The sequence below is a fragment of the Muscardinus avellanarius genome (assembly GCF_963383645.1).
Source record: "Muscardinus avellanarius genome assembly, chromosome: 12".
In the NCBI taxonomy this organism is placed as follows: Eukaryota; Metazoa; Chordata; class Mammalia; order Rodentia; family Gliridae; genus Muscardinus; species Muscardinus avellanarius.
Genome location: NC_137798.1, coordinates 44,633,074 through 44,658,295, shown reverse-complemented (window position 1 = coordinate 44,658,295; position 25,222 = coordinate 44,633,074). Strand labels below are relative to the sequence as shown.

General features: G+C 40.9%; 1 protein-coding gene across 3 annotated transcripts; it reads left to right on the top strand.

Annotated features, from left to right (window-relative positions):
• Nucleotides 1-3,990: 3,990 nt before the first annotated feature.
• TRAPPC6B (trafficking protein particle complex subunit 6B) lies at nucleotides 3,991-24,448 on the top strand (the record flags this gene model as incomplete). 3 transcript variants are annotated; one of them, XM_080707513.1, is made up of 6 exons in its annotated part: nucleotides 3,991-4,071; nucleotides 12,474-12,541; nucleotides 15,981-16,098; nucleotides 19,743-19,826; nucleotides 23,018-23,111; nucleotides 24,417-24,448. In XM_080707513.1, 6 exons carry the CDS (start codon nucleotides 3,991-3,993, stop codon nucleotides 24,446-24,448), a joined length of 477 nt encoding a protein of 158 aa, XP_080563639.1. The 3 variants fall into 3 exon arrangements, with proteins under 3 accessions (XP_080563639.1, XP_080563638.1, XP_080563640.1); XM_080707512.1 differs by having other exon boundaries at nucleotides 3,991-4,075; nucleotides 12,430-12,541; XM_080707514.1 differs by lacking the exon at nucleotides 19,743-19,826.
• Between the last annotated feature and the right edge of the window lie 774 nt (nucleotides 24,449-25,222).

The window sequence follows — 25,222 nt, the reverse complement described above, 5'->3', positions numbered from 1 at the left end:
GGTTGTTATTACTAACAAGACAGTTGAGACTGAGATATCTGCCCTAAGGCATGCCAGGAGAATCATGGTCCAATCTGATCCTGAGCAAGACTGTATTGGTAAATAAAAAGCGAGGAGACAGATGAGACAGCCATGGTGACTTAACCTTTTCATCAGGCTTATAGCTGGTTGGTTTAATACCCAGTCTGGGGGAGCAGACCTATTTGTGGGTGTGAGTGTCCTCCAGCTTATTCGACTTGTACTGCCAACGTGGGACCTGGTTTTGTTCCAGAAACACGTACACACTATAGCTCAGAAAATGTATACTGGGGCTCGGGTGTAGCAGAGAGAGTACTTGCTTAGATGTGCAATGCAGGTTTCCATCCCCAGGACCCACCCCTCCCCCCCCCAAAAAAAGAAAAATCTCTGAAGAAGCTTGAGGGGAAGAAGAGTGTGGAAATAGACAAAATAAATTACATAGCATGTTAGCAAGAACTGCTATAGAGAAAAAAAAAAAACAAACCATAGAACTGGGTAAAGAACAGTCTGGGTAAGAACTATGAGCATTGACAACTCTTTAACTCTAATTATGAGCATTCTTTGTCTCACTAATCTTACAGCAAGCAAGCTTGTTCACAACCTCAGTTAGTACCTGGAGCTTGAGAGTATAGTAATATATTCTAAGAACCAAAACCAACTATTTGTCCATGAGAAAATGAATGATGAAACCAGAAACATAGGGTTTATTCTTGCCTTCATAGTATTCATTTCTAGAATCCTTGGCAATTTATTTGTGGCACTGGGGGTTGAACCCAGGAATGCTTTACCTCTGAGCTATACCCCCAGCTCTATTTTATTTTAAATTTTGAATCAGTCTTACTGAGTCACACTGTACACTTATGGTGGCACTGAACCTTGGATCCTCCTGTCTCAGCCACTCAGTACTGGGAATACAGGCAGGTGCCATCATGCCCAGCTTGTGCCACACCGGGTGAATCCTGGGCAATTTAATCTGTTTAATTATAGAGGAAGATCGGTGGGGTGCAGTGTTCAGTATTTAGTAGGTCCTCAAAACATTGATTTCCTTTCTTTCTCTAATACATTCTAAAAACCTCATGTTATTGTGGTATGTGAAATTGTAAATTGGTCAGTTCTTTCTTTTTGACCTCTGTGGTGGGCTTATTTCCTTGGTAGTGGTGGTGATTACACTTTTTTTTTTTTTGGCATGTGTGGTACTGGGGAATTAAACTTAGGGGCACTCTACTACTGAGCTACACCCCAAGCCTTATTTACTTATTTATCTTTTTGTAGTACTGGGGATGGAACCCAGGGGACATTCTACCTCTGAGCTATACCCCAAGTCCTATTTTTTTTTTTATCTTTTTTTTGAAACAAGGTCTAAGTTACAAAGGCTTCACTAAGTAGCTGAGGCTGTCTGCAAACTGCAATCCTCCTGTATCAGCCTCCCAAATGCTGAGATTACAAGCGTGTGCCACCATGCCCAACCACCCTATTTCTTTCTTTCTTTCTTTCTTTCTTTCTTTCTTTCTTTCTTTCTTTCTTTCTTTCTTTCTTTCTTTTCTTTTTTTGCGTGTCTGGGGATGGAACCCAGAGGCATTTGACCTCTGAGCTACACCCCCTGCCCTATTTTTTTTTTAATTGTTTAGTTTGAAACAGGGTCTCACTGAGTTGCGGAGGTGCCTCACTAAGTAGCTGAGGCTGTCCACAAACCGCGATCCTCTGGTCTCAGCTTCCCAAATGCTGGGATTACAAGCGTGTGCCACCACACCTGACTCCCTATTTCTTTCTTTTCTTTCTTTGTTTCTTTCTTTCTTTCTTTTTTTTTTCTGTACTGTGGATGGAATCCAGGAGCATTCTACCTCCGAGTTACACTCCCAGCCCTATTTTTTATCCTTTATTTTGAAACAGGGTCTCACTGAGTTGTAAAGGTCCTTACTAGGTAGCTGAGGCTGTTCTCAAACCAATCCTCCTGTCTCAGCCTCCCAAATGCTGGGATTAAAAGTATGCGACACCATGCCTGGTTCACCTTATTTATTTATTTATTTATTTATTTATTTATTTATTGCAGTACTGGGGATGGAACCCAGAGGCATTCTACCTCTGGGCTATACTCCCAGCCCTATTTTATAATTTATTTGGAAACAGGATCTCACTAAATTGCTGAGAGCCTCACTAAGTAGCTGAGGCTGGCTTTGAACTTGCATAATCCTCCTGTTTCAGCCTCCCAAGCGCTGGGATTACAAGCGTGTGCTGCCACACCTGGCTCACCCTATTTATTATTATTATTATTATTATTATTATTATTATTATTATTATTTTTGAAACAAGGTCTTTAAATTGTCAAGTCTTTTCTCCAACCTGTGGTTCTTCAGTCTTAGCTTCTCAAGGTGTGTGGTCTCCACATCTAGCTAAAATTATACTACTTCGTATTCTCCATAGTTTGTGTGGTGTGGAATTTGGTGGTACATGCTTGTAGTTTCAGTGCTTGGGAGGGTGAGACAGGAAGATCACAGGTTCAAGGCCAGATGCAACAATGTAGTGAGACTCTGTTTGAAAATTAAAAAATAAAATAGGGCTGGGGGTGTATCTCAGAGGTAGAGTGTCTCTGTGTTCAATTTTTAGTACAAAAAAATTTGAGAAAATCTGACATGTTAATTTAGGAGAAACAATAGATATCCTTGGAAGAAAAAATCGATTTTGTGATTTACTAGGAAGAGATCTAATAAAAACTGACCAAATTGTTGGGTGCAGTGGCACTTGCCTTTAATTTCAGCGTTTGGGAGGCTGAGACAGGAGGATTGCAGGTTCCAAGCCAGCTTCCGCAATATGGAGAGACTCTCATCAACTTAGTGAGACTCTGGTTCAAAATAAATAAAAATAAAAAGGACTGGGGCTGTAGCTCAGAGGTAAAATGCCCTTGGGTTTAATCCCCAGCACCTAAGTAAATAATTTTTTTTTTTTTCTGGTACTGGGATTCCTGGAAGCCCTTTTACCTCCGGGCTACACTCCCAGACCTATTTTTTACTTTTTATTTGGAAACAGGGTCTCTTAAGCCAGCGCGCTGGCTTCGAACCTTTGCGATCTTCCTGTCTCCGCCTCCCAAGCGCAGGGATTACAAACGGGGACCACCACGCCCGGCATAAATAAATAAAATTAAATGTTGGTGCTGGGGGTGTAGCTCAATGGTAATGCAGTGGTGTAGCAATGCATACTTGGGAGGCTGAGATAGAAGCAAAAAAAAAAAAAAAAAAGTGTGTACCTTGGTTTTTGCTTAAGTATATCACCACCCTCATCCTTCCTGGTGGCCAATATGGCACTTTTTTTTGCATACCTGGCCTTAACCCAATATGGATTGGGGTAACGTCTCAATATATCTAAATCTACAGCCGGAAACTGGATGACATATTCACTCATTATAACTTTGCATATTAAAGAACATATGGCAGAAAATGGAAGATTTGGTGAAGCCAGGAGAAATTCGGGTCGATTTTCCTAACTTTTGTAGCTGACCAACCCGGGGCTGTCAGCTGGGACTCCTTGAATCTTACTTTCCCCTCCTCCCAGACCCTTCAACGCAGCTGTACCACCTGCAACCCCTTCCTCGGGTACCCGCGCCGGCGGAACCTCCGGGGCCGGGCGTGGAGGACTCCGCGACCATAGAGCGGGCGGAAGTCGGGATAGAGGGAACCGGAAGTTGCTTCCTCGCCCCCCGCCCCGGGGCGAGCGAGTCTCCTGGGTCGCGGCTGGGTTCCTGCGGCTGTCAGAGTCTCCGGCTCAGCCGCAGGGCTCGGCGCCCGCGGGGTGGGCTCTCCCTGTCCCTCGGCCGTCTCCAGTGCCCGCCCCGCGCCCTCCTCGGTCTCCTAGCAACCAGGGAGCGGGCGGCGGCCGAACGTGGCGCGGCGCCGGCGGGGAAGCTCAGGCTCCAGCCGGAATCCCTGGGCCCGGCCCGAACCGGAGCCCAGACCCGGAGCTCGGGAGAATCGACAGGAAATGGCGGACGAGGCGTTGTTTTTGCTTCTCCATAACGAGATGGTGTCCGGAGTGTACAAGTCCGCGGAGCAGGGGGAGGTGGTGAGTGCTGCCTCACGCCTTTGCGGTCCTTTGGCGGCGGCGACACTCCTTGTTTTTGGTGCTTTCTTGCAACCGGGTCCCATCGCCTCCGACGCCTCTCGAGGTGTGGACAAAGCTGGTCCGCCTCCAGGTGTCCCAAACCCTTGCAGCTGTAGGCTGTCTCCTTTGATGCTTATCTCTCATCTCTCTCACTTGGACATCTACTATTTGATTCTTTTTTGTCGGTACCTATACCTCTGTCATGAAGGCTTCTCATTTTCCTTGTTTTGTTCTTACCAAGATTTACAGCAAGGTTAACTATAGAGCTGATTTTGGCATCCCCTACTTAATTTTTTTAGTGTGTTAAGAGCTTCTGAGTGGTCCTCTGGACAGACCTGCCCCAGCTGGTAAATCCTCACCTTACCCATCCCTCCGCACAACAGAAGCCTAGCGAGATTCTAAGTCAAAGCAAGGAGAATTTGCAGATGTTAATGATGTTAGGAAACAATAAATTATCAAAATATTTATTCCCCATTATGTCAGCGCTGGTTTTAGAAATTGGGCAGTTAATAGTGAGTAAAATAATGGCCGCATCCTCGTGGAAGTTATTTCTAATATGTAGAAGTTCGCATTCTCTCATTAATTGTGGGCCAGACACTGCCCTGGATAAATAACGTAAACCTTTGCCTCATAGTCTTTTTGGGAAATAGGGATTTAATGAATAATTAATTAAGCATTGGGAGGTCATTAATTATAGAATCATGGAGTCGTAAACCGGGCGTGGTGGCGCACGCTTGTAATCCCCGTGCTTGGGAGGCTGAAACAGGAGGATCGCACAGGTTCGAAGCCAGCCTCAGCTACTTAGTGAGGCTCTCAGCAACTTAGTGAGACCCTGTTTCCAAATAAAGTGTAAAAAAAATAAATCTGGTAGTATAGCCCAGAGGTAGAAAAGCCCCTAGCCCCCCCCCCAGTCCCACAATAAAATAAAAATAAATAAATAAAAAAGAATCATGGAGTCCTAATGGATTTTTGAAATGAGCTATTTCATAGCTCAAGGAGCCCCTTCTTTAAAGCTATTGATATATAGAAAAAACATTCTAGGTGAAGTTCAAGGCACAGGTAGGAAGGAGAAGTGGATATAACAATGTGTAAGCATTTCACGTTTGGCTTGGGAAGTGAGAAGAATTGAGAGCTGAAGTTAGAAAGAGCTTTGTGTAAAAATTTTTATCTTTTCAATGGAGAAGATTGTGTGTGTGTGTGTGTGTTATTGGGGATTGAATCAACAGGGGCATTCTATCTCTGAGCTACACCCTGCAGCCCTTTTCATTCTTTTATCATTGTTTTTATTGTGTGTGTGTGGTATTGGGCATGGAACCCAGGGGCATTATACCTCCAAGCTACACCCCAACCCTATTTTTTATTCTTTATTTTGAAACAGGGTCTCACTGAGTTGCAAAAAAAGCCTCATTAAGTAGCTGAGGCTGGCTGCGAACTGTGATCCTCCTGTCTCAGCCTCCCAAATGCTGGGATTATAAGCATGCGCCACCAACCCTGGCTCAAATTTTTTTTTTTGTTTTAAAACTAGGTTGCTGAAAGTCTCAGTACTTGCTAAGGCTGCCCTCCAACCTGCTATCCTCCAGTCTCAGCCTCCCAAGTACTGAGATTATAGTCTTGTGCCACCGTGGCTGTTTCAGTGGAGGACTTTTAAGGAGGGTATGATGTGGTCCATTGCATTTTAGGAACATAATCTTGTGTATGGACTAGAGAAAAAAGATTCTTGTAGTGAGATGTATATCAGGGGTTATACAGGAGATAATGAAGAGGAATCAAGACTGAGATAGGCTGGAAGAGGTTTATAAAGTAGGAGGTAGAATCTATAGGCTTTGGTTAAATATGGAAATGGAATTGAAAATTATTCCTAGGTTTTTAGCTTGAGCAGCTGGGTTAGTTGTTCTTATTTAGGAAATGGAATAAAGGAGAAGGAAGAGGTAAGCAGGGAGAGATAATGAATTATTTGGTTTAATTTTTTTTTTTTTTTGCAGTGTTACTGTGAATTGATTCCAGGACCTATTATGCATGCTAGGCAAGGGCTCTACTGCTGAGCTGTCTCCTTAACCCCTCCTTCCCTTTTTTTGGTACCAGGGTTTGAACCCAGGGGCATTCTACCACTGAGCTATACCTTTATTTTTTATTTTGAAAGAGAGTTGCTAACTTGCTGAGGCTGTCCTTGAATCTGCAATCCTTTTTTCTGAGCCTCTAAAATATTAGGTACATGCCACAGTATCCAGCTTCCCAGTCCTATTTATTTATTTATTTATTTATTTATTTATTTATTAATTACGGGTCTGGAGATGGAACCCAGAGGCATTTGACTCCGAGTTACATGCCCTGCCCTATTTTTTATTCTGTATTTTGAAACAGGGTCTCACTAAGTTGCAAAGGGCCTCACTGAGTAGCTGAGGCTGTCCGCAAACCGCAATCCTCTGGTCTCAGCTTCCCGAATGCTGGGATTACAAGTGTGCTCCACCATGCCCAGCTTATATTCATTTATTTTGGTACTAGGGATTGAACCCAGGGGTGTTCTGCCTCTGAGCTATCCCCCTCTCCCAGCCCTATTTTATTTATTATTTTTGAAACAGGGTCTCACTAAATTGTGGAGTGCCTTACTTATTTGCTGAGGCTGGCCACAAACCTGTGATCCTCCTGTCTAACCCTTCCAAGTACTGGGATTACAGGGCTGGCTTCCCCAGTCCTTTTTAAATTTTAAGATAGGGTCTAGCAGAGTAGCAGAGGCTGGACTTGAATGTGTAGTTTTCTTGCCTTAGACTCCCAAATAGCTGGGATTATAGGCCTGTCATCTAGACAGGCTAGGCTTAATTTTAGAGCTACCTGTAGGAAATTAAGTCTTGTAGACTACAAGAAGATGGAAATGATGCATTTAAAAACTTCATTAGGAGCTGGGCGTGGTGACGCACGCTTGTAATCCCAGCATTAGGGAGGCTGAGACAGGAGGATCATGGTTTGCGGACAGCCTCAGCTACTTAGTGAGGCCCTCTGCAACTCAGTGAGATCCTGTTTCAAAATAAAGATTGAAAAGTAGGGAAGGGGGGTGTACCTCGGAGGTCAAATGCTCCTGGGTTCTACCCCCAAACTCACAGAAAAAAATTTAAAATAGAATAAATAAGATGGGCGCGGTGGCACACGCTTGTAATCCCCACGCTTGGGAGGCTGAGACAGGAGGATCGCACAGGTTCAAAGCCAGCCTCAGCTACTTTGTGAGGCTCTCAGCAACTTAGTGAGACCCTGTTTCCAAGTAAAAGTAGAAAATAGGTCTGGGAGTATAGCCCAGAGGTAGAAGGCCTCTGGGTTCCACCCCCAGTACCACACACACACACACACACACACACACACACACACACACACACAAATAAATAAAAAATAAAAACTTCATTAGGAAGATACCTCAAGGAAGAGTACTGGAAATGAAGCAAATTCTATTCTTATTGAGACCCATATAGCACAGATTTTTTTTCCAAGTTGCAGATTTTTCACATTATTATCATTTGCTCTTTGTGTAGAACTGGGCTTACTTTTTGCTCAAAGAAAAATTAGCAATATGCTTCTTTTATTCTTTTTTCATAGGCTTCCCCTCCCTTTTTTTCTCCCTCTACTTTCTTTCCCTCTTCTGTTTCGCCTAAAAAAAAATCCTTTCCCCCCAGTCTTTTGTCTTCTTCCTACGCAGTTATACTAGAATAAACCTAAAAGTTGTTTTATTGTTGTCTGATCATTGTAAGAGATGTGCTAATCATATAACTTGATAAGGCTGGCCATGAGCCAGCGATCCTCCTGTCTCAGCCTCCTAAGTACTGGGATTACAGATATTACCCATGCAACCATGCACGGCTGTACTAATAATATGAGAACAGAAATTCATATATTTTGAATTGTTAACTAAAAATTTTCATTTCCTATCATAAATGTTTATGGTGGGGGGAAATGATAGTACATATAACAAAAATGATTAAAAAAAAGATATGTGAGATGGGCATGGCTGCACATACCTGTAATCTTAGTACTTGGGAGGCTGAGACAGGAAGATTGCAGATTCAGGGCTAGCATCTGCAAGGCAAGTGAGACTTATCAATTTAATGAGATATTGTTTACAGAGAATGGATTAAAAAAGGCTAATGGATAAAATGAATTTAATTTCCCTTAAAAAGCAAAAGTGCCTACTAATGAACACTCACAGATACCAAGTTAAATGAATAAGTAGCAAAATCAGAAGGTATTTTAGGGCTTAAATAAAAAGTTGATGTGGCCCAGGCTTAGTGGTGTATGCTCAAAATTAAAAAAAAAAAAAAAAAAAAAGGCTTGAGATGTAGCTCAGAGGCACAACACTCCTGGGTTCAACTGCTAGTACCAACATTTCATATGATCATGTAAATAGATCTTCTGCTAATATGTTCCTGGATGATTCTACAAAAAGTAGGTTGTTCTATGAGGAGCATTTTATAACTTAAATATACTCATTCCAGCTGTGCATATTAGACAACAGTGAAGAAATAACAGAAAAACCAAAGATAGTAATTAGTCCTTACAACTTTGAAAGTGTTCAGCATAGATGGACCACTTAAAGCCTTAAGAGTGGATGAGATTGTCACAGGAAGAGCAAAGTAATTATACATTTCATGGTGTGAGATGGTTATCAGCTAAGATACACTAAGAATAGGAAGGATGGATGACTATAAGAGACATTTTAAAGCAAGGAACAATAGAACTTAATGCAACATAAAGGAAATGACCAATGGGAAAAAGTCAGAGATACCAGGTTATATAACAAAGGAGAGAAGAAAAATAGAGAAGCTTCTAGGAAGAGGCTTTGGCATTTCTGAAAATTGATAATTAATCATTGTTCTCTCTTGTTACCTAATGAAAATTAGTACTATGACAGTTTAAGGATGTCTTAAAATTTACTTTTTGTTAAATGTTTCAGTGGAAAAAGTATTAGTATTTTAGTAGCTGAATGTGGTGGTACAAGCTTATAATCCCAGCATTTGGGAAGCTGCAACAGGAGACAGCCCAAACTACTTAGTGAGGCCCTCTGCAACTCAGTGAGACCTTGTTTCAAAATAAAGAATAAAAAATAGGGCTGGGGGTGTAGCTCAGAAGTAGAATGCCCCTGGGTTCCTTCCCTAGCACCACACACACAAAATAAAGTATTATCATTTTAGTCAACATTTTATTTTTTTAGTTTCTTTTTTGTTGTTATTATTATTGTTGCAGTGCTGAGAATTGAACCTGGGGCATTCTGCCACTGAGCTACATCCCAGCCATTTTTAAATTTTCAATTTTGTGACAGGGTCTCGCTAAATTACCCAGGCTGGCCTTGAGCTAGTAATCCTTCTGCCCCAGCCTTCCAAGGTACTGGGATTACAGGTGTATGCCACCACAAAGGTGTCTGTCAGTCTTGTCTGTCTGTCCATCCGTCCTTCCTGTCTGTCTGTCTGTCTGTCTGTCTCTCTCTCTCTCTTTTCATTACTGGGGATGGAACCCAGGGGCATTCTACCTCCAAGCTACACCCCCCAGGCCTATTTTTTATTCTTTTATTTTGAAACTGGGTCTCACTGAGTTGTGGAGGGCCTCACTAAATAGTAACTGGGGCTGTCCACGAACCATGATCTTCCTGTCTCAGCCTCCCAAATGCTGGGATTACTGGCACATGACATCACACTCGGCTCTATTTTCTTGAGATGAGGTCTTCTTATGTTGCCTCCTACGCTGGCCTCCTGGATTTAAGTAATCCTCCTACCCAGCTTTCCAAGTAGCTGGGACTACAAGTATGCACCACCATATCCTGCATGAAAGGATATTTTTACTATATCTTGTCAATAAGTTAAAAATACAAGAATGTTTAATAATATACAAATTGTTTAAGCCGGGTGTGGTGGCGCACCTTGTAATCCCAGCACTTGGGAGGCTAGACAGGAGGATTGCACAGGTTCGAAACCAGCCTTAGCTACTTAGTGAGGCCCTCAGCAACTTAGTGAGACCCTGTTTCTAAATAAGTATAAAATAGGTCTGGGAGTATAGCTCGGAGGTAGAAAAGCCCCCTGGGTTCCACCCTCGGTACTACACACACACACACACAAAATACACACACACATTGTTTAAAAACATGTTATTTCTAAGAAAATACTGTTTCAGAAAAACATGCAGACCAGGAATGGAATCCAGGGACATTCTGTCCACCCCCACTCCCAGCTACATTCCCAGTTCTGTTTTGTTTTTTATTTTGAAATAGTCTTACTAAATTGCTGAGGCTGGCCTCAACCTGCAATCCTCATGTCTCAGCTTCCCAAGGATTGAATTATAGGCATGCACCACCATTTCTGGCTCAGAAAATTTTATTTTTAACATTCTAGCTCATGAAAGTATTTTAAACTCTAATTTGAGATATATAATTTCAATATAATTTAATTTTACCACCATCTTGCCTGGCTTTCAAATGCGCGCGCGTGCGTGCGTGCGTGCGTGTGTGTGTGTGTGTGTGTGTGTGTTTTACTGGGTATTGAACCCAGGGATATTCTACCTTAGAGCTAAACACCCAGCCCTATTTTTTTTTTTTATTTTTTGGTGTGGTACTAGAGATGGAGCCCAGGGAAATTCTACTCTGAGCTATAACCCCAGTCCTATTGTTTATTCTTTATTTTGAAATAGGGTCTCACTGAAATAGGTTGCAAAGGGCCTCACTAAGTAGCTGAGGCTGTCCTCGAACCATGATCCCTCCTGTCTCAGTTTCCCAAATTTTGGTGGCATGTGCCACCATGTCCAGCCAAATAAGAGTCAGTCTTTTCTTTCTTTCTTTCTTTCTTTCTTTCTTTCTTTCTTTCTTTCTTTCTTTCTTTCTTTCTTTCCTTGGCATGGAGTCCAGGGGCTTTCTACCTCTGAGCTATACCCCCAGCTCTGTGTTTTATTCTTTATTTTGAAACAAGTCTCACTGAATTGCAAAGGGCCTCACTAAGTAGCTGAGGCTGTCCGCAAACCATGATTCTCCTGTCTCAGCCTCCCAAATGCTGGGATTATAAATGTGCGCTGCCACGCCCCGCTTTATTTATTTATTTAGGCACTAGGGGTTGAACCCAGAGGCATTTTACCTCTGAGATAAACCCCCATCCTGATTTTATTTCTTATTTGGAAACAGGGTCTTACTAAGTTGCCGAGGGCCTCGCTAAGTTGTTGAGGCTGGCTTTGAACCTGTGATCCTCCTGTCTCAGACTCCCAAGTACTGGGATTACAAACATGCACCACCACACCTGACATTTATTTATATATTTATTTATTTACGTATTTATTTATTGTGGTACTGAGGGTGGACCCCAGGGTCATTATACCTCTGAGCTACTCCCCCAGCCCTATTTTTTTATTCTTTTTTTTTTTTTTTTTTTTTTTGGCACTGGGGTTTTAACCCAGGGGCATTCTACCTCTGAGCTACAGGCCCAGTCCTATTTTTTATTCTTTATTTTGAAACAGGGTCTGACTAAGTTGCAGAGGGCCTCACAAGTTGCTGAGGCTGTCCTTGAACCTGAGATCCTACTGTCTCAGCCTCCCAAGTACTGCTGACTTACTGTTTTTAAAAATTTGAGATATGGTCTTGATAAATTGCCTGGGCTAGTCTTTCTATCCTGAATTGCTGGTCCTAATATCCTAAATTGCTGGGTTTACAGGTACACACCACCATGGCCAATTTATCATTTTTATAACATTCCTTTCAGGTGAATTTTCTGAAGCTTTATACTTAACATTTTTTTTTTTCCAGTACTGGGGATGGAACCCAGGGGAATTGTACCTCTGATCTACACCCATAGCCCTATTTTTTATTCCTTTTATTTTTGAAACAGGGTCTTACTGAGTTGCAAAGGGCCTTGCTAAGTAGCTGAGGCTGTCCGAGAACCTTGATACTATAGTCCCTGCCTCCCCAATGCTGGGATTACAAGCAAGCGCCACCACACCCGACCTATTACTTAACATTTTAATAGTATCCTATTTGATGAGAGTTTCAAAGAATTAAAATGTATTTGTTAAGACTGTAATCCCTGCGCTTGAGAGGGTGAGACAGGAGTATTGCACAGGTTCAAAGCCAGCCTCAGCTACTTAGTGAGGCTCTCAACAACTCAGTGAGACCATTTCCAAATAAAACATAAAATAGGTCTGGGAGTATAGCCCGAAGTTAGAAAGCCCCTGAGTTTCACCCCTAGTACCACCAAAAAAAAGTATTTGTTAAAGGTAGAAATTCTCCTATTTTTTTCATATTAATAGATTCTATCTAATGTGCTTTGTCATGTTTTTTAGCCAAAATTTTTATAATTTTTGAATATTAACACCCTGGCATTCTAAAAGTATTTGAAAATTATCTTTTAAAACAGGAAAATGGACGCTGCATTACTAAACTGGAAAACATGGGGTTTCGAGTGGGACAAGGATTGATAGAAAGGTGAGCAGTATGGATTTGAAAATTTTCTTCCAGGTAGGTTATAAACAGAGATGATTGATCCATTTCAAAAGACCTGATCTTGAGATATTTTATATTTTAATTTATTTTTAATCACAGACTGAGATTTTTTTATTTTTTTATTTTTGTAATGGGAATGGAACCCAGTGGCATTCTACCCCCGAGCTATACCTCCAGCCCTATTTTTTATTTTGAAACAGGGTTTCACTGGGTTGCAAAGGGCATCACTAAGTAGTAGCTGAGGCTGTCCAGGAACTGTGATCCTCCTGTCTCAGCCTCCCAATTGCTGGGATTACAAGCATGCACCACCAACGCCCAGCTGAGATTTCTTTTTAAGGAAGTATAAATATAGCATAGTAGTAGAGTGTGTGTTTAAGCATGTAAAACACCTTGAGTCCAATTCTTTTTTTTTGGTGGTACTGAGGGTGGAACCCTGGGGCTTTCTACCTCAGGCTATACTCCCAGACCTATGTTTTTATACTTTTATTTGGAAACAGGATGTCAATAAGTTGCTGAGAGCCTCACTAAGTAGCTGAGGCTGGCTTCGAACCTGTGCGATCCTCCTATCTCAGCCTTCCGAGCGCAGGGATTACAAGTGTGTGCCACCATGCTAGATTAATGCAATAATCTTCAAATTTTAATATTTGACCTGGGCGTGGTGGCACACACCTATAAACCCAGTACTTGGGAGGCTGAGACAGGAAGATGACAGGTTGAAAGTCAGCCTCAGCAATTTAGCTAGGCTCTAGGCAACTTAGTGAGACCCTCCTTCTACATAAAAAATAAAATAAGGCTGAGGGTGAGATTTAAGAGGTAGAAGGTTCCTGAGTTCCATCCTAGTACCACTAAAAATACTTAATTAATATTTGAAGTTTTAAAATAAAAATATTAGCCGGGCGTGGTGGCGCACGTTTGTAATCCCTGCGCTTGGGAAGCTGAGACAGGAGGATCGCACAGGTTCGAAGCCAGTCTCAGCTACTTAGTGAGGCTCTCAGCAACTTAGTGAGACCCTGTTTCCAAATAAAATAGAAAATAGGTCTGGGAGTATAGCCCGGAGGTAGAAAGCCTCTGAGTTCTACCCCCAGTACCACCCCAAAAAAAAAAAAAAAAAAAAAAAAAAAAAAATATATATATATATATATATATATATATATTGCAACAGCTGTTTAAACTTTTATTACATTTTTTTACTTATGGTCTAGAAGTTTTTTTTTTTTTTCTTTCTTTATTTTTGCGGTACTCGGCATTGAACCCAGGGGCATTTTACCTCTGAGCTACACCCAACCTTATTTTTTTATTCTTTATTTTTAAATTTTTTTTATTTTTTTTGTGGGTATAGGGATGGAACCCAGGGGCATTTGACCTCCAAGCTGTACCCTCTGCCCTATTTTTTATTCTTTATTTTGAAACAGGGTCTCAATGAGTTGTGGAGGGCGTCACTAAGTAGCTGGGGCTATCTGCAAACTGCAGTCCTCTGGTCTCAGCCTGCCGAATGCTGGGATTACAAGGAGCAGGAGTGCCACCACACCCGGCTTATTCTTTATTTTGAAACAGGATCTCACTAACTGGAGGGCCACACTAAGTAATTGAGGCTGGCCATGAACTGGGATTACAAGAGTGCACCACCATGCCTGGTGTCTAGAAAGATTTTTTTTTTTTTTGTGGGTTTGGGGATGGATCCCAGGGGCATTTGACCTACAAGCTAAACCCCCTGCCCTGTTTTTTTTTTTTTTTTTGAAACAGGGTCTCACTAAGTTGCAGAGCGCCTCGCTAAGTAGTTGAGGCTGTCCGCAAACCGTGATCCTCTGGTCTCAGCCTCCCACATGCTGGGATTACAAGCATGTGCTGCTACGCCTGGCTTAGAAAGATTTTTAACCTGAATGGAATTTTGTTTAAATAAATAGGAATGAGCCAGGTGTGGTGTTGCATGCTTGTAATCCCAACATTTCAGAGGCTGAGACAGGAGGATCACAGTTCATGGACAGCCTCAGCTACTTAGCGAGGCCCTTTGCAACTCAGTGAGACCCTGTTTCAAAAAAAAAAAAAAAGAATAGAAAATAGGGCTGGGGGTGGGGGTGTAGCTTGGAGGTGGAATGCCCCTGGGTTCCATCCCGAGTACTAAAAAAAAATATATATATATATATATATATTATATGAATGAACTGGGTTTGGTGGCACATGCATGTAATCCCCCAGTTTTCTGGAGGCTGAGATAGGGTAGATTGCAGGTTGGAAGCCAGCCTCAGAAACTTAGTGAGACGCTGGGCATGGTGGCGTATGCTTATAATCCCAGCATTTGGGAGGCTGAGACCTGGAGGATCGCGGTTCGTGGACAGCCTCAGCTACTTAGTGAGGCCCTCTGTAACTCAGTGAGACCCATTTTCAAAATAAAGAATAAAAAATAGGGTAGGGGGTGTTTGTAATCCAAATGCTTGGGAGGCTGAGACAGGAGGATCACACAGGTTAAAAGCCAGCCTCAGCTACTGAGTGAGGCTCTCAGCAACTTGATGAGGATGGAACCCAGGGGCATTCGATCTCCGAGTTACACCCCTGCACTATTTTTTATTCTTTATTTTGAAACAGGGTCTCACTAAGTTGTGGAGGGCCTCACTAAGTAGCTGAGGCTGTCTTGGAACCGTGATCTTCCAGTATCAGCCTCCCAAATGCTGGGATTACAAGCGTGTGCCCAGCTCACACCCAGCTCATCTCTATTTTATTTTGAGACAGGGTCTCACTGAGTTGGCAGGGCTGGCCTCAATCTTGTGATCGTTCTGTTTCAGCCTCTCAAATTGCTTGGATTATAGGCATGTGCCACTGCACAGCAGCTAGAATCCAATTCTGATATATATATATATATATATATATATGTATATATATGTATGTATATATGTATATATGTTTATGCAAGTATATGTATGTGCGCGTGTGTATGTGTGTGTATGTGTGGGAGGGAAGGGAATGGGTTTCATTGAGTTATCCCAGGTGGTCTAGAAGTTACAGTCCTCCTGCCTCCGCTTTTTTTTTTTTTTTTAAATAGCTTTTTAAATAGTTGGGATGACAGATTTGTACCATGGTGCCTAGCTATGAATTTTTATCATATTTAATATAAAATATAATTTTGCTTAGTTCTTTTTAAAAAATGTTATATACTGAATTGTACCTAAAATGTTGGCTATACCATTAGGCTAATAATTAATATGCTTTTATGCTCGCTCCATAATTAAATATAGAGTGTGAATCTATAAAGATGGAATCTACTTTTTTGGTATTTATAACTATGACTATCAATAAATTTCAGTACTGTTGTAGCATTTGGAAGTTGGTTAATTTATCCTTGTTGAGAGAGTGAGAAAAAAATATTTGCCTCCTTTTGTTTTCTTTGGAAGAAAAATATTGTATTACTTCTAGTTGATCTTTTTAGGTTTACAAAAGATACTGCAAGGTTCAAGGATGAGTTAGACATCATGAAGTTCATTTGTAAAGATTTTTGGACTACAGTATTCAAGAAACAAATTGACAATCTGAGGACAAATCATCAGGTAATTTAGATAAATTTAGACCTAGTTTTTAAGTCCTTTAACTTAACAAATGTCTTAGTTTTGAAATGTCATCATTTGAAATTTAAAGTAAATTTTTATCAACTTTGGAATGTTCCTCTTATATTGTTAATAATTTTTTCATTTTTTTTCTCTAGTAGTATAAAGTGAAAATAGACAGAAGCAATTATCAATGACAGCTGTTTTTTCTTTCCCTCAGTTATATATGTTAATTTTTTTTTTTTTTTTTTTTTGGTACTGGGGATTGAACCCAGGGATATTCTTTCTCTGAGCTATACCTCCAGCTCTATTTTTTTTTTTTTTTTTTGCAGGTCTGGGGATGGAGCCCAGGGGCATTTGACCTCCGAGCTACACCCCCTGCCCTATTTTTTATTCTTTATTTTGAAACCAGGTCTTACTGAGTTGTAGAGGGCCTCACTAAGTAGCTGAGGCTGTCCGCGAACCGTGATCCTCCAGGTCTCAGCCTCCCGAATGCTGGGATTACAAATGTGCGCCACCACGCCCAGCTCCAGCTCTATTTTTTATTCTTTATTTTGAAACAGGGTCTCACTAAGTTGCAGAGGACCACACTAAGTAACTGAGGCTAGCCGCAAACCTGCAATCTTCCTGCCTCAGCCTTCCAAGAACGGGAATTACAAGTATGTTAAGTTATGTTAAATTTTATTTATTTATTTATTTATTTATTTATTTATTTATTTATTTATTTATTGGTACTGGAGGTGAAACCCAGGGGATTTTCTACCTCTGGGCTATACTCCCAGACCTCTGTTTTAATTTTTTAATTTTAATTTTTTTTTTGCGGGTCTGGGGATGGAACCCAGAGGCATTCAACCTCTGAGCTACAACCCCTGCCCTATTTTTTATTCTTTATTTTGAAACCAGGTCTCACTGAGTTGCAGAGGGCCTCACTAGGTAGCTGAGGCTGTCCGCGAACCGTGATCCTACGGTCTTAGCCTCCCGAATGCTGGGATTACAAGCATGCGCCACCACGCCTGGCTCTTTTTTATTTTTTAATATTTTATTTGGAAATAGGGTCTCACTAAATTGCTGAAAGCCTCACTAAGTAGCTGAGACTGGTTTTGAACCTGTGTGATTTTCTTGTCTCAGCCTCCAAAGCACTGGGATTACAAGCATGAGCCAATATGCCCTGCAAGGTTAAATTTTAAAATCCAGCAGCCAAGTGTGGTGTTGCATGTTTGTAATCCTAGTACTTGAGAGGCTGAGACAGAAGGACCATAGTTCGAGGACAGCCTCAGCTACTTAGTGAGGCCTTCTGCAAACTTAGACCTTGTTTCAAAATAAAGAATAAAAAATAGGGTTGGCGATGTAGCTTGAAGGTGGAATGCCCCTGGATTCCATCCCCAGTACCACAAAAAAAAAAAAAAAAAAAGCAGCAAATGTCAGAGTATTTGTTTGAGGATTTGGTTCCTTAGTTATTATTACTAAGTGTTGTAATAGTATGCAGAACCAAAAGTATATAACATTTATGTCTTAAGAGTAATTTCTTTCTTTTTTTTTTTTTTTTAAGTGGTACTGGGGTTCCTGGAAGCCCTTCTACTTCCGGGCTACACTCCCAGACCTATTTTATATTTTTATTTGGAAACAGGGTCTCCTAAGCCAGCGGGCGCGGCTGGCTTCGAACCTGCGCGATCCTCCTGTCTCTGCCTCCCAAGCGCGGGGATTACAAGCGTGTGCCACCACGCCCGGCTTAGGAGTAATTTCTAAAGTCTAATTTATAGGCTGGGGATATAGCATAGTGGTAGAGTCCTTTTCTAGCATGCACAAAGCCCTGGATTCTAGGCCAGTCTCAGCAAGTTAACAAGAACCTGTCTCAAAGTGTAAAATAGGTTTGGGGGGTCTAGGTCAGAAGTAGAATGCCCCTAGGTTCAATTCCCAATATAAAAAATTGAATAAAACCCCAAAGTAAAGAATATATTTAATAATGATTTAATAGTAAAGAACTTTTTTTTTTTTTTTTTTTGCGGTACTGGGGATGGAACCCAGGGGCATTCTACCTCTAAGCTACACCCCCAGCCCAATTCTTTATATTTTGAAACAGGGTCTCACTGAGTTGCAAAGGGCCTCACTAAGTAGTAGCTGAGGCTGTTGGCAAACCTTGATCCTCCTGTCTCAGCCTCCTAAATGATGGGACTACAAGCATGTGCCACCATGCTCTGCTCATATTTAACTCTTAAATAATTCTTGCATTGTTTATTACTGATGCCCTCCCCCCCCACTCTCTTGGGATTGGGGATGAATTCAGGGGTGTTCTACCTCTGAGCCCTACTTATTTATTTATATTTATTTATTTATTTATTTATTTATTTATTTATTTATTTCTGTACCTCCAGGCTACATCCCCCAGCCCTATTTATTTTGAAACAGTCACACTAGGTTGTGGAAGGCTTGACTAAGTAGCTGAGGCTAGCCTCCAACCTACGATCATCCTCTCAGCCTCCCAAGTACTGGGAATACAAGTGTGGACCACCACACCTGGCTCTGTTTTATTTTATTTATTTTATTTATTTTATTATTTTATTTTATTTTATTTTGCAGTACTGAGGATGGAACTCAGGGGCATTCTACCTCCCAGCCATACCTCTAGCCCTACTTTATTTTCTTTATTTTGAAACAGGGTCTCACTGAGTTGCAAAGTGCCTCACTAAGTAGCTGAGGCTGTCTGGGAGCCATGATCCTTCTGTCTCAGCCTCCCAAATGCTGGGATTACAAGCATGTGCCACCAAGCCTGGCTTCGCTCTTCTTTTCTCTCCTTCCTTCCTTCCTTCCTTCCTTCCTTCCTTCCTTTCTTTTTCAGTATTGGGGACTGGGGATGGAACCCAGGGGCATTCTACCTCCGAGCTACAACCTCGGTCCTATTTTTTAATTTTTGAAACAAGGTCTCACTGAGTTGAGAAGGGTCTCACTAAGTAGCTGAGACTGCGAACCGTGATCCCTCTGGTCTCATGAATGCTGGGATTACAAGTGTGTACCACTATGCCTGGCTTAAAAATTTTTTGACCAATGCAAAGGAGAATTTTAATAACTTAAAACAACTCTTAGGCCAGGTATGGTTGTGCACACTTGTAATCCCAGTACTGGGAGGCTGAGGCAGGAAGATTGCAGGTTTGCGGCTAGCCTCAGTTACTTATTGTGGTCCTCTGCAACTTAGTGAGACCCTGTTTCAAAATAAAGAATAAAAAATAGGGCTGTGGGTGTAGCTCAGAGGTAGAATGCTAGAATGCCCCTGGGTTTAATTTTCACTATCGCAAAGAAAAGTAAAAAACAAAACAAAACTCTTGTTTTTTGTTTGTTTGTTTTGTTTTGCTTTTGGTGGTACTGGGGGTAGAACCCAGGGGCTTTCTTTCTCCGGGCTATATTCCCAGACCTATTTTTGTATTTTATTTGACAACAGGGTCTCACTAAATTGTTGAGAGCTTCACTCAGTAGCTGAGGCTGGCTTTGAACCTGTGTGATCCTCCTGTCTCAGCCTCCCAAGCGTGGGGATTACAAGCCTGCGCCACCACACCCAGCTCATTAAATTGTTTTTTTAATTCAGGATAAGATAAGGTAATCCATGAGGACTACAGATTGCACTGACTTTGGATTTTTTTGTATTTTTGAAACAGGGCATCTATGTACTTCAGGACAACAAATTTCGTTTGCTTACTCAGATGTCTGCAGGAAAACAGTATTTAGAACACGCTTCTAAGGTATTTAATGGAATACAAGATTTGGGCATTCTACTAGGAAAATAGTGTAATTACTGGGAAAATTGCAGTGCTAGTCACAACAGACTCTTGAATTAAAAATAGTAATTTTTCAGCCAGGTGTGGTGGTGCACACTTGTAATCCCAGTACTTAGGAGGCTGAGACAGCAGGATCATGGTTCGGGAACAGACCCAGCTACTTAGTGAGGCCCTTTGCAACTCAGTTGAGACCCTGTTTCAAAATAAAAAATAAAAAATAGGGCTGGGGGTATAGCTCTGAGGTAGAATGCCCCTGATTCCATTCCTACTACCGCAAAAAAAGATGAAGCCCAGGGGCATTCTACCTCTGAGCTATATCCCCAGGCCTCACTAAGTTTTAAATTTTAAAATTTTAAAATTTTTATGTGGATCATATTGAAAATGGCATATATTTCTTTAAAAAGAGTAAGTTGGACCAGTTGAGTAGTTGAGTGAGTGAGGTTTTTTTTTTTTTTTTTTGTTTTGTTTTTTTTTTTTTTGTGGTACTGGGGATTGTATCTAGGGTTCCTGCCTCTAATTCCAGTACTTGGGAGGAGGCAAGAAGATTGCAGATCCGAGGCCAGCCTCAGCAACTTAATGAGACCCTATTTTATTGTTTTTTTTTGTTTGTTTGTTTTTGTGTGTGTGTGTGTGTGTGTGTGTGTGTGTGTGTGTGTTTGGGGTTTTTTTGGTAGTACTAGGGTTCCTGGAAGCCCTTCTACCTCCGGGCTACACTCCCAGACCTATTTTATTTTTGGAAACAGGGTTTTTTAAGTTTATTTTAATTTGAAAACAGGGTCTCTTAAGCCAGTGCGGCTGGCTTCGAATTTACTTGATCCTCCTGTCTCCGCCTCCCAATCGCAGGGATTATAAGCGTGCACCACCATGCCCAGCTTGAGACCCTGTTTTTTTTTTTTTTAAAAAAAAAAAAGCTCTTGAGATAAATGATCTCTAAGGTCTCATTACAGTCCAAAATTTTCTAGCTGGGCATGGTGACACATGCTTGTAATTCCATACTTGGAAGCTGAGACAGGAGGATCTCAGATTTGCAGCTAGCTTCAGCTACTTCGTGAGGTCATCCGGAATTTAGAGACCCTTTTTCAAAATAAAGATTAAAAAAGGAGGGGTGGGGGTATAGCTCAGAGGTAGAATGCCCCTAGGTTCAGTCCCCAGTGCCAAGAAGAACAAACAAAAAACAAAATTTTCTGACTCATATCTAATTACTTATTAGTGCTTATTTGTGTACATTATAAAATGACATTTTACATTTTCTTGTTCTTTTTTTTGTTTTTGTGCTAGGGATTGAACCCAAGGATATTCTACCTCCAAGCTACATCCCCCAGCCCTGTTTTTATTTATTTATTTGTACTGGGGATGGGCATTCTACATCTGAACTACACCCCTAGCCCTATTTTTTATTCTTTATTTTGAAACAGGGTCTCACTTAGTTGCAAAGGGCCTCACTAAGTAGGTGAGGCTGTCCTCAAACTGCAATCCTGTGTCTCAGCCTCCCAAATTTTGGGATTACAAGGGTGTGCCACCATACCCAGCTTTTATTCTTTCTTTCTTTCCCTTTTTTGTGGGTCTGGGGATGGAATCCAGAGGCATTCAACCTCTGAGCTATACCCCCTGCCCTATTTTTTTATTCTTTATTTTGAAACAGTGTCTCACTGAGTTCCAGAGGGCCTCACAAGTTGTTGAGACTGGCCTCCAATCTGTGATCTTCCTGTTTTAGCCTTTTAAATACTGGGATTACAAATGTGCCCCACCATGCCCAGCCCCTTTCTTTATTTTGAAGCTGATAATTCTTTGTCATAGCAGGCTATAAATCTTGAACAAGAGCTGGTGTTGTGGCACATGCTTATAATCCCAGGACTTGGGAGGCTGAGACAGAAGGATCTTAGGTTCGCAGCCAGCCTCAGATACTTATTGAGACCCTGTGGGTTTTTTTTGTTTTTTGTTTTGTTTTTTGTTTTTGTGGTACTGGTGATGTAACCCGGGGAAATTTTACTTCCAAGCTGCACCCCCTGCCCTATTTTTTACTCTTAATTTTGAAACGGGGTCTCACTGAGTTGCAGAGGGCCTCACTAAGTAGCTGAGGCTGTCCGCGAACTGTGATCCTCCTGTTTCAGCCTCCCGAATGCTGGGATTACAAGCGTGCGCCACCATGCCTGGCTTGTGAGACTGTTTTGAAGAAGAAAAAAAAATCTTGAACAAGTTGAGATTCTTGGTTGTAGACAGTAGAAACTAACTCTGAATGGAATATTGTTAGTTTGCTTACAGAATTGATAGGAAGGCTCAGAAAACAGGCAAGATACACAGGACGTTAAGGCAGCCCAAAAAGGACCAAAATTAATATTACAGGGAGGGTCTAGTTAGAATCCTGTGGGCAGCGTGAGCAGAAGACATAAGCCGCCTTTGCTTCTCCCAGAACTAAGTCTAACCTGTTTCCAGATTTTATCATTGTTGTTTCTCACTTTAGACTTAAGAGTCCTAACTAGCCAGGCACAGAGCATGTGTCCATGTAATTTAGTTGCCAGGTTGCTGGGAAATACTTTAATAATCAGGTTTTTAGTGACTTGAACAGTTATCCCACAGGCTTTTTTTTTTTTGGAGGAGGGTACTGGAGATTGAACCCAAAGGCATTCTACTTGCTGAAGCTGTCCTCAAACCTGGGGGGGGTGGGGTGGGGGGTGGGGTGTGTGTGTGTGTGTGTGTGTGTGTGTGTGTGTGTGTGTGTATGTATGTAGAAAGGATCAGGCTAGTCTCAAATTCCTTGGCTCGAGTGATTCTCTTGCCTCAGCCTCCTGAGTAGCTGGGACTAGAGGTTCGCACTACCATGTCTGGGCTTCACAACTTCCTTATCTTTAAATAGCACTGATAGAATGGTTTAGCTAAATATATTTATCTGCCAGTCTTGGTGGTGCATGCCTGTTTTTCTGGTACTCGGGAAGATTAGACAGGATTGCAGGTTTGAGGACATCCTCAGCAAGTAATGAGACTCTAATGAACCTAGGGAGACCCCTGTTTCAAAATAAAAATAGGGCTGAGGGTGTCACTTGGAAGTAGATTGCCCCAGAATTTAATCCCTAGTACTACAAAAAAAATAATATATTTACAGGTTTAATATTTTATTAAATTTTACTAGTTCTTATATATATATTTTTTCTTTTTAGTATCTAGCATTTACCTGTGGCTTAATCAGAGGTGGCTTATCAAACTTGGGGATAAAAAGTATTGTAACTGCTGAAGTATCTTCAATGCCTGCTTGTAAGTTAATTTACATTTCCTAAAAATGTTTTCAGTTATTGTTTTTCTTAACTCCTAAAAGGCTGAAACTTTAGTGTTATCAACTTAACATTTACTATAATCATTAGTAATATGCAGCATGCTTATGTACAGCATGTGATATTCATCTTCACTGATTGTAGTGATTTATGAAAACCTGCTAAAGAGGCCCAACATGTTGGCACGTGCCTGTAATCCCAGTAACTTGAGAGGCTGAAGCAGGATGATCTCAAATCCAGGCCAAGTTATATAAAGTCAACTAGTCTTTTATCTTTTGTCACTAATTTGCTGTACTGGGGGTGGAATCCAGTGGCATTCTGCCTCTTGAGTTACACCCCAGCCCTAATTTTTTTTTTTTTGCGGATCTGGGGATGGTACCCAGGGGCACTCGACCACTGAGCTACACCCCATGCCCTATTTTTTATTCTTTATCTTGAAACAGAGTCTCACTAAATTGCAGAGTGCCTCACTAAGTAAGTAGCTGAGGCTGCCGTGAACTGCGATCCTCTGATCTCAGCCTCACGAATGTTGGTATTACAAGTGTGCGCCACTACGCCTGGCTATTCTTTATTTTGAAACAAGGTCTCACTGAATTGCAGAGGGTGTCACTAAGTAGCTGAGGCTGGTGAATCTGTGATCCTCCTATCTCAGCCTCCCAAGTATTGAGACTAGAAGGGTGCACCACCACACCTGTCTTCTTAAAGATCTTTTTACCAGAGCTACTAACCAAGACTAAAATTTATTTGAGCTTCACTGTATCACCTTTCTATTCACAGTGATAATTTGCAATCAAATATTTGGAAGTAGATAACAGAAATATACACAAACCAGATAATCATCCAATAACAATAGAATTGAGGCTCACATCCTCTCTCAATCCCCCCTGTACTAGGATTAGGTATGTGCCACAATGCCCAGCTGGAGTTGACTCTTTTAATATTGTGAAGTGTTTGAAAAGATGCTTAACATATCAAGTTTTTTTGATTGAAACTAGTTCCCAAACAGAAGAAAAAAATTGATGTATAGATTTGTTTTAAATATAATCAAAGAAGCCGGGCATGGTGGCACACCTTTGCAATCCCAGCACTTGGGAGGCTGAGACAGGAGGATCACACAGGTTTGAAGCCAGCCTCAGCTACTTAGTGAGACCCTGTTTCCAAAGAAGTATAAAAATAGGTCTGGGAGTATAGCCCAGAGGTAGAAAAGCCCCTGGGTTCCACCCCCAGTACCAAAAGAAAAAAAAACTGCCAGAGAAATAATCAAAGAATTATTATTTTTCTTTTTTAGGTAAATTTCAAGTGATGATACAGAAGCTATAGAACCTATGGAAATGCAAAGCTTCCACAGTATAAAGAGATAAATTATTCATTTATAAAGTATTTCAAGTACTACGATTTGATTATATTGTTGGATGTTGATACAGCTGGGAATATTTTATCAATTTAACACAGACCAGGTTAAAGCAGACAAAGGGTCATCTACTTGCCATGAACTTTACTGCAGTTACTCAAAATGCAAACTGAGTTCAGACAACCTGACACCAAGATACAGAAATCATTTCAAACATTTTGATTTAGAGTGATGAATATGTATTTAAACATAGATGGAGAAGCAAACTCAGGGTTTGTGGAAATAGCATAAAGAAACATATGTACCAGTCAGAATGATTTGTGTAAGGATGACAAGATTTTGATAATGAATCTGTTTTTGTTATTTTAAAAAAAGCAAACAAGATACTAAATTAAGCTTTTTATTTTATTCCTTTTAATTTATTTCTATTAAGAGAATTTTTATGTCTATATAATTTCATATATACATTGTGTGTATATATGTGTATATAATATATAAATACATACATGTCTAAATTGCTTAAAAGCTTAAATTCATTTTAATGGATATTAGTCCCTGAAAGCTCCATTATTGTAATCAAAGTGAAATACAGATTAGTTTAAATTGAATTTGATGACTTTAGGACCAAAAAATATTAGTTTTGTTGGGGTGGAATTTTTGTACTTATTCTAGTTACAGTCTTGACTTTTAAGCATGAACAGTACTGGTAAAGTTTCTAACATCTTTATCTTTGTTCTCTGATT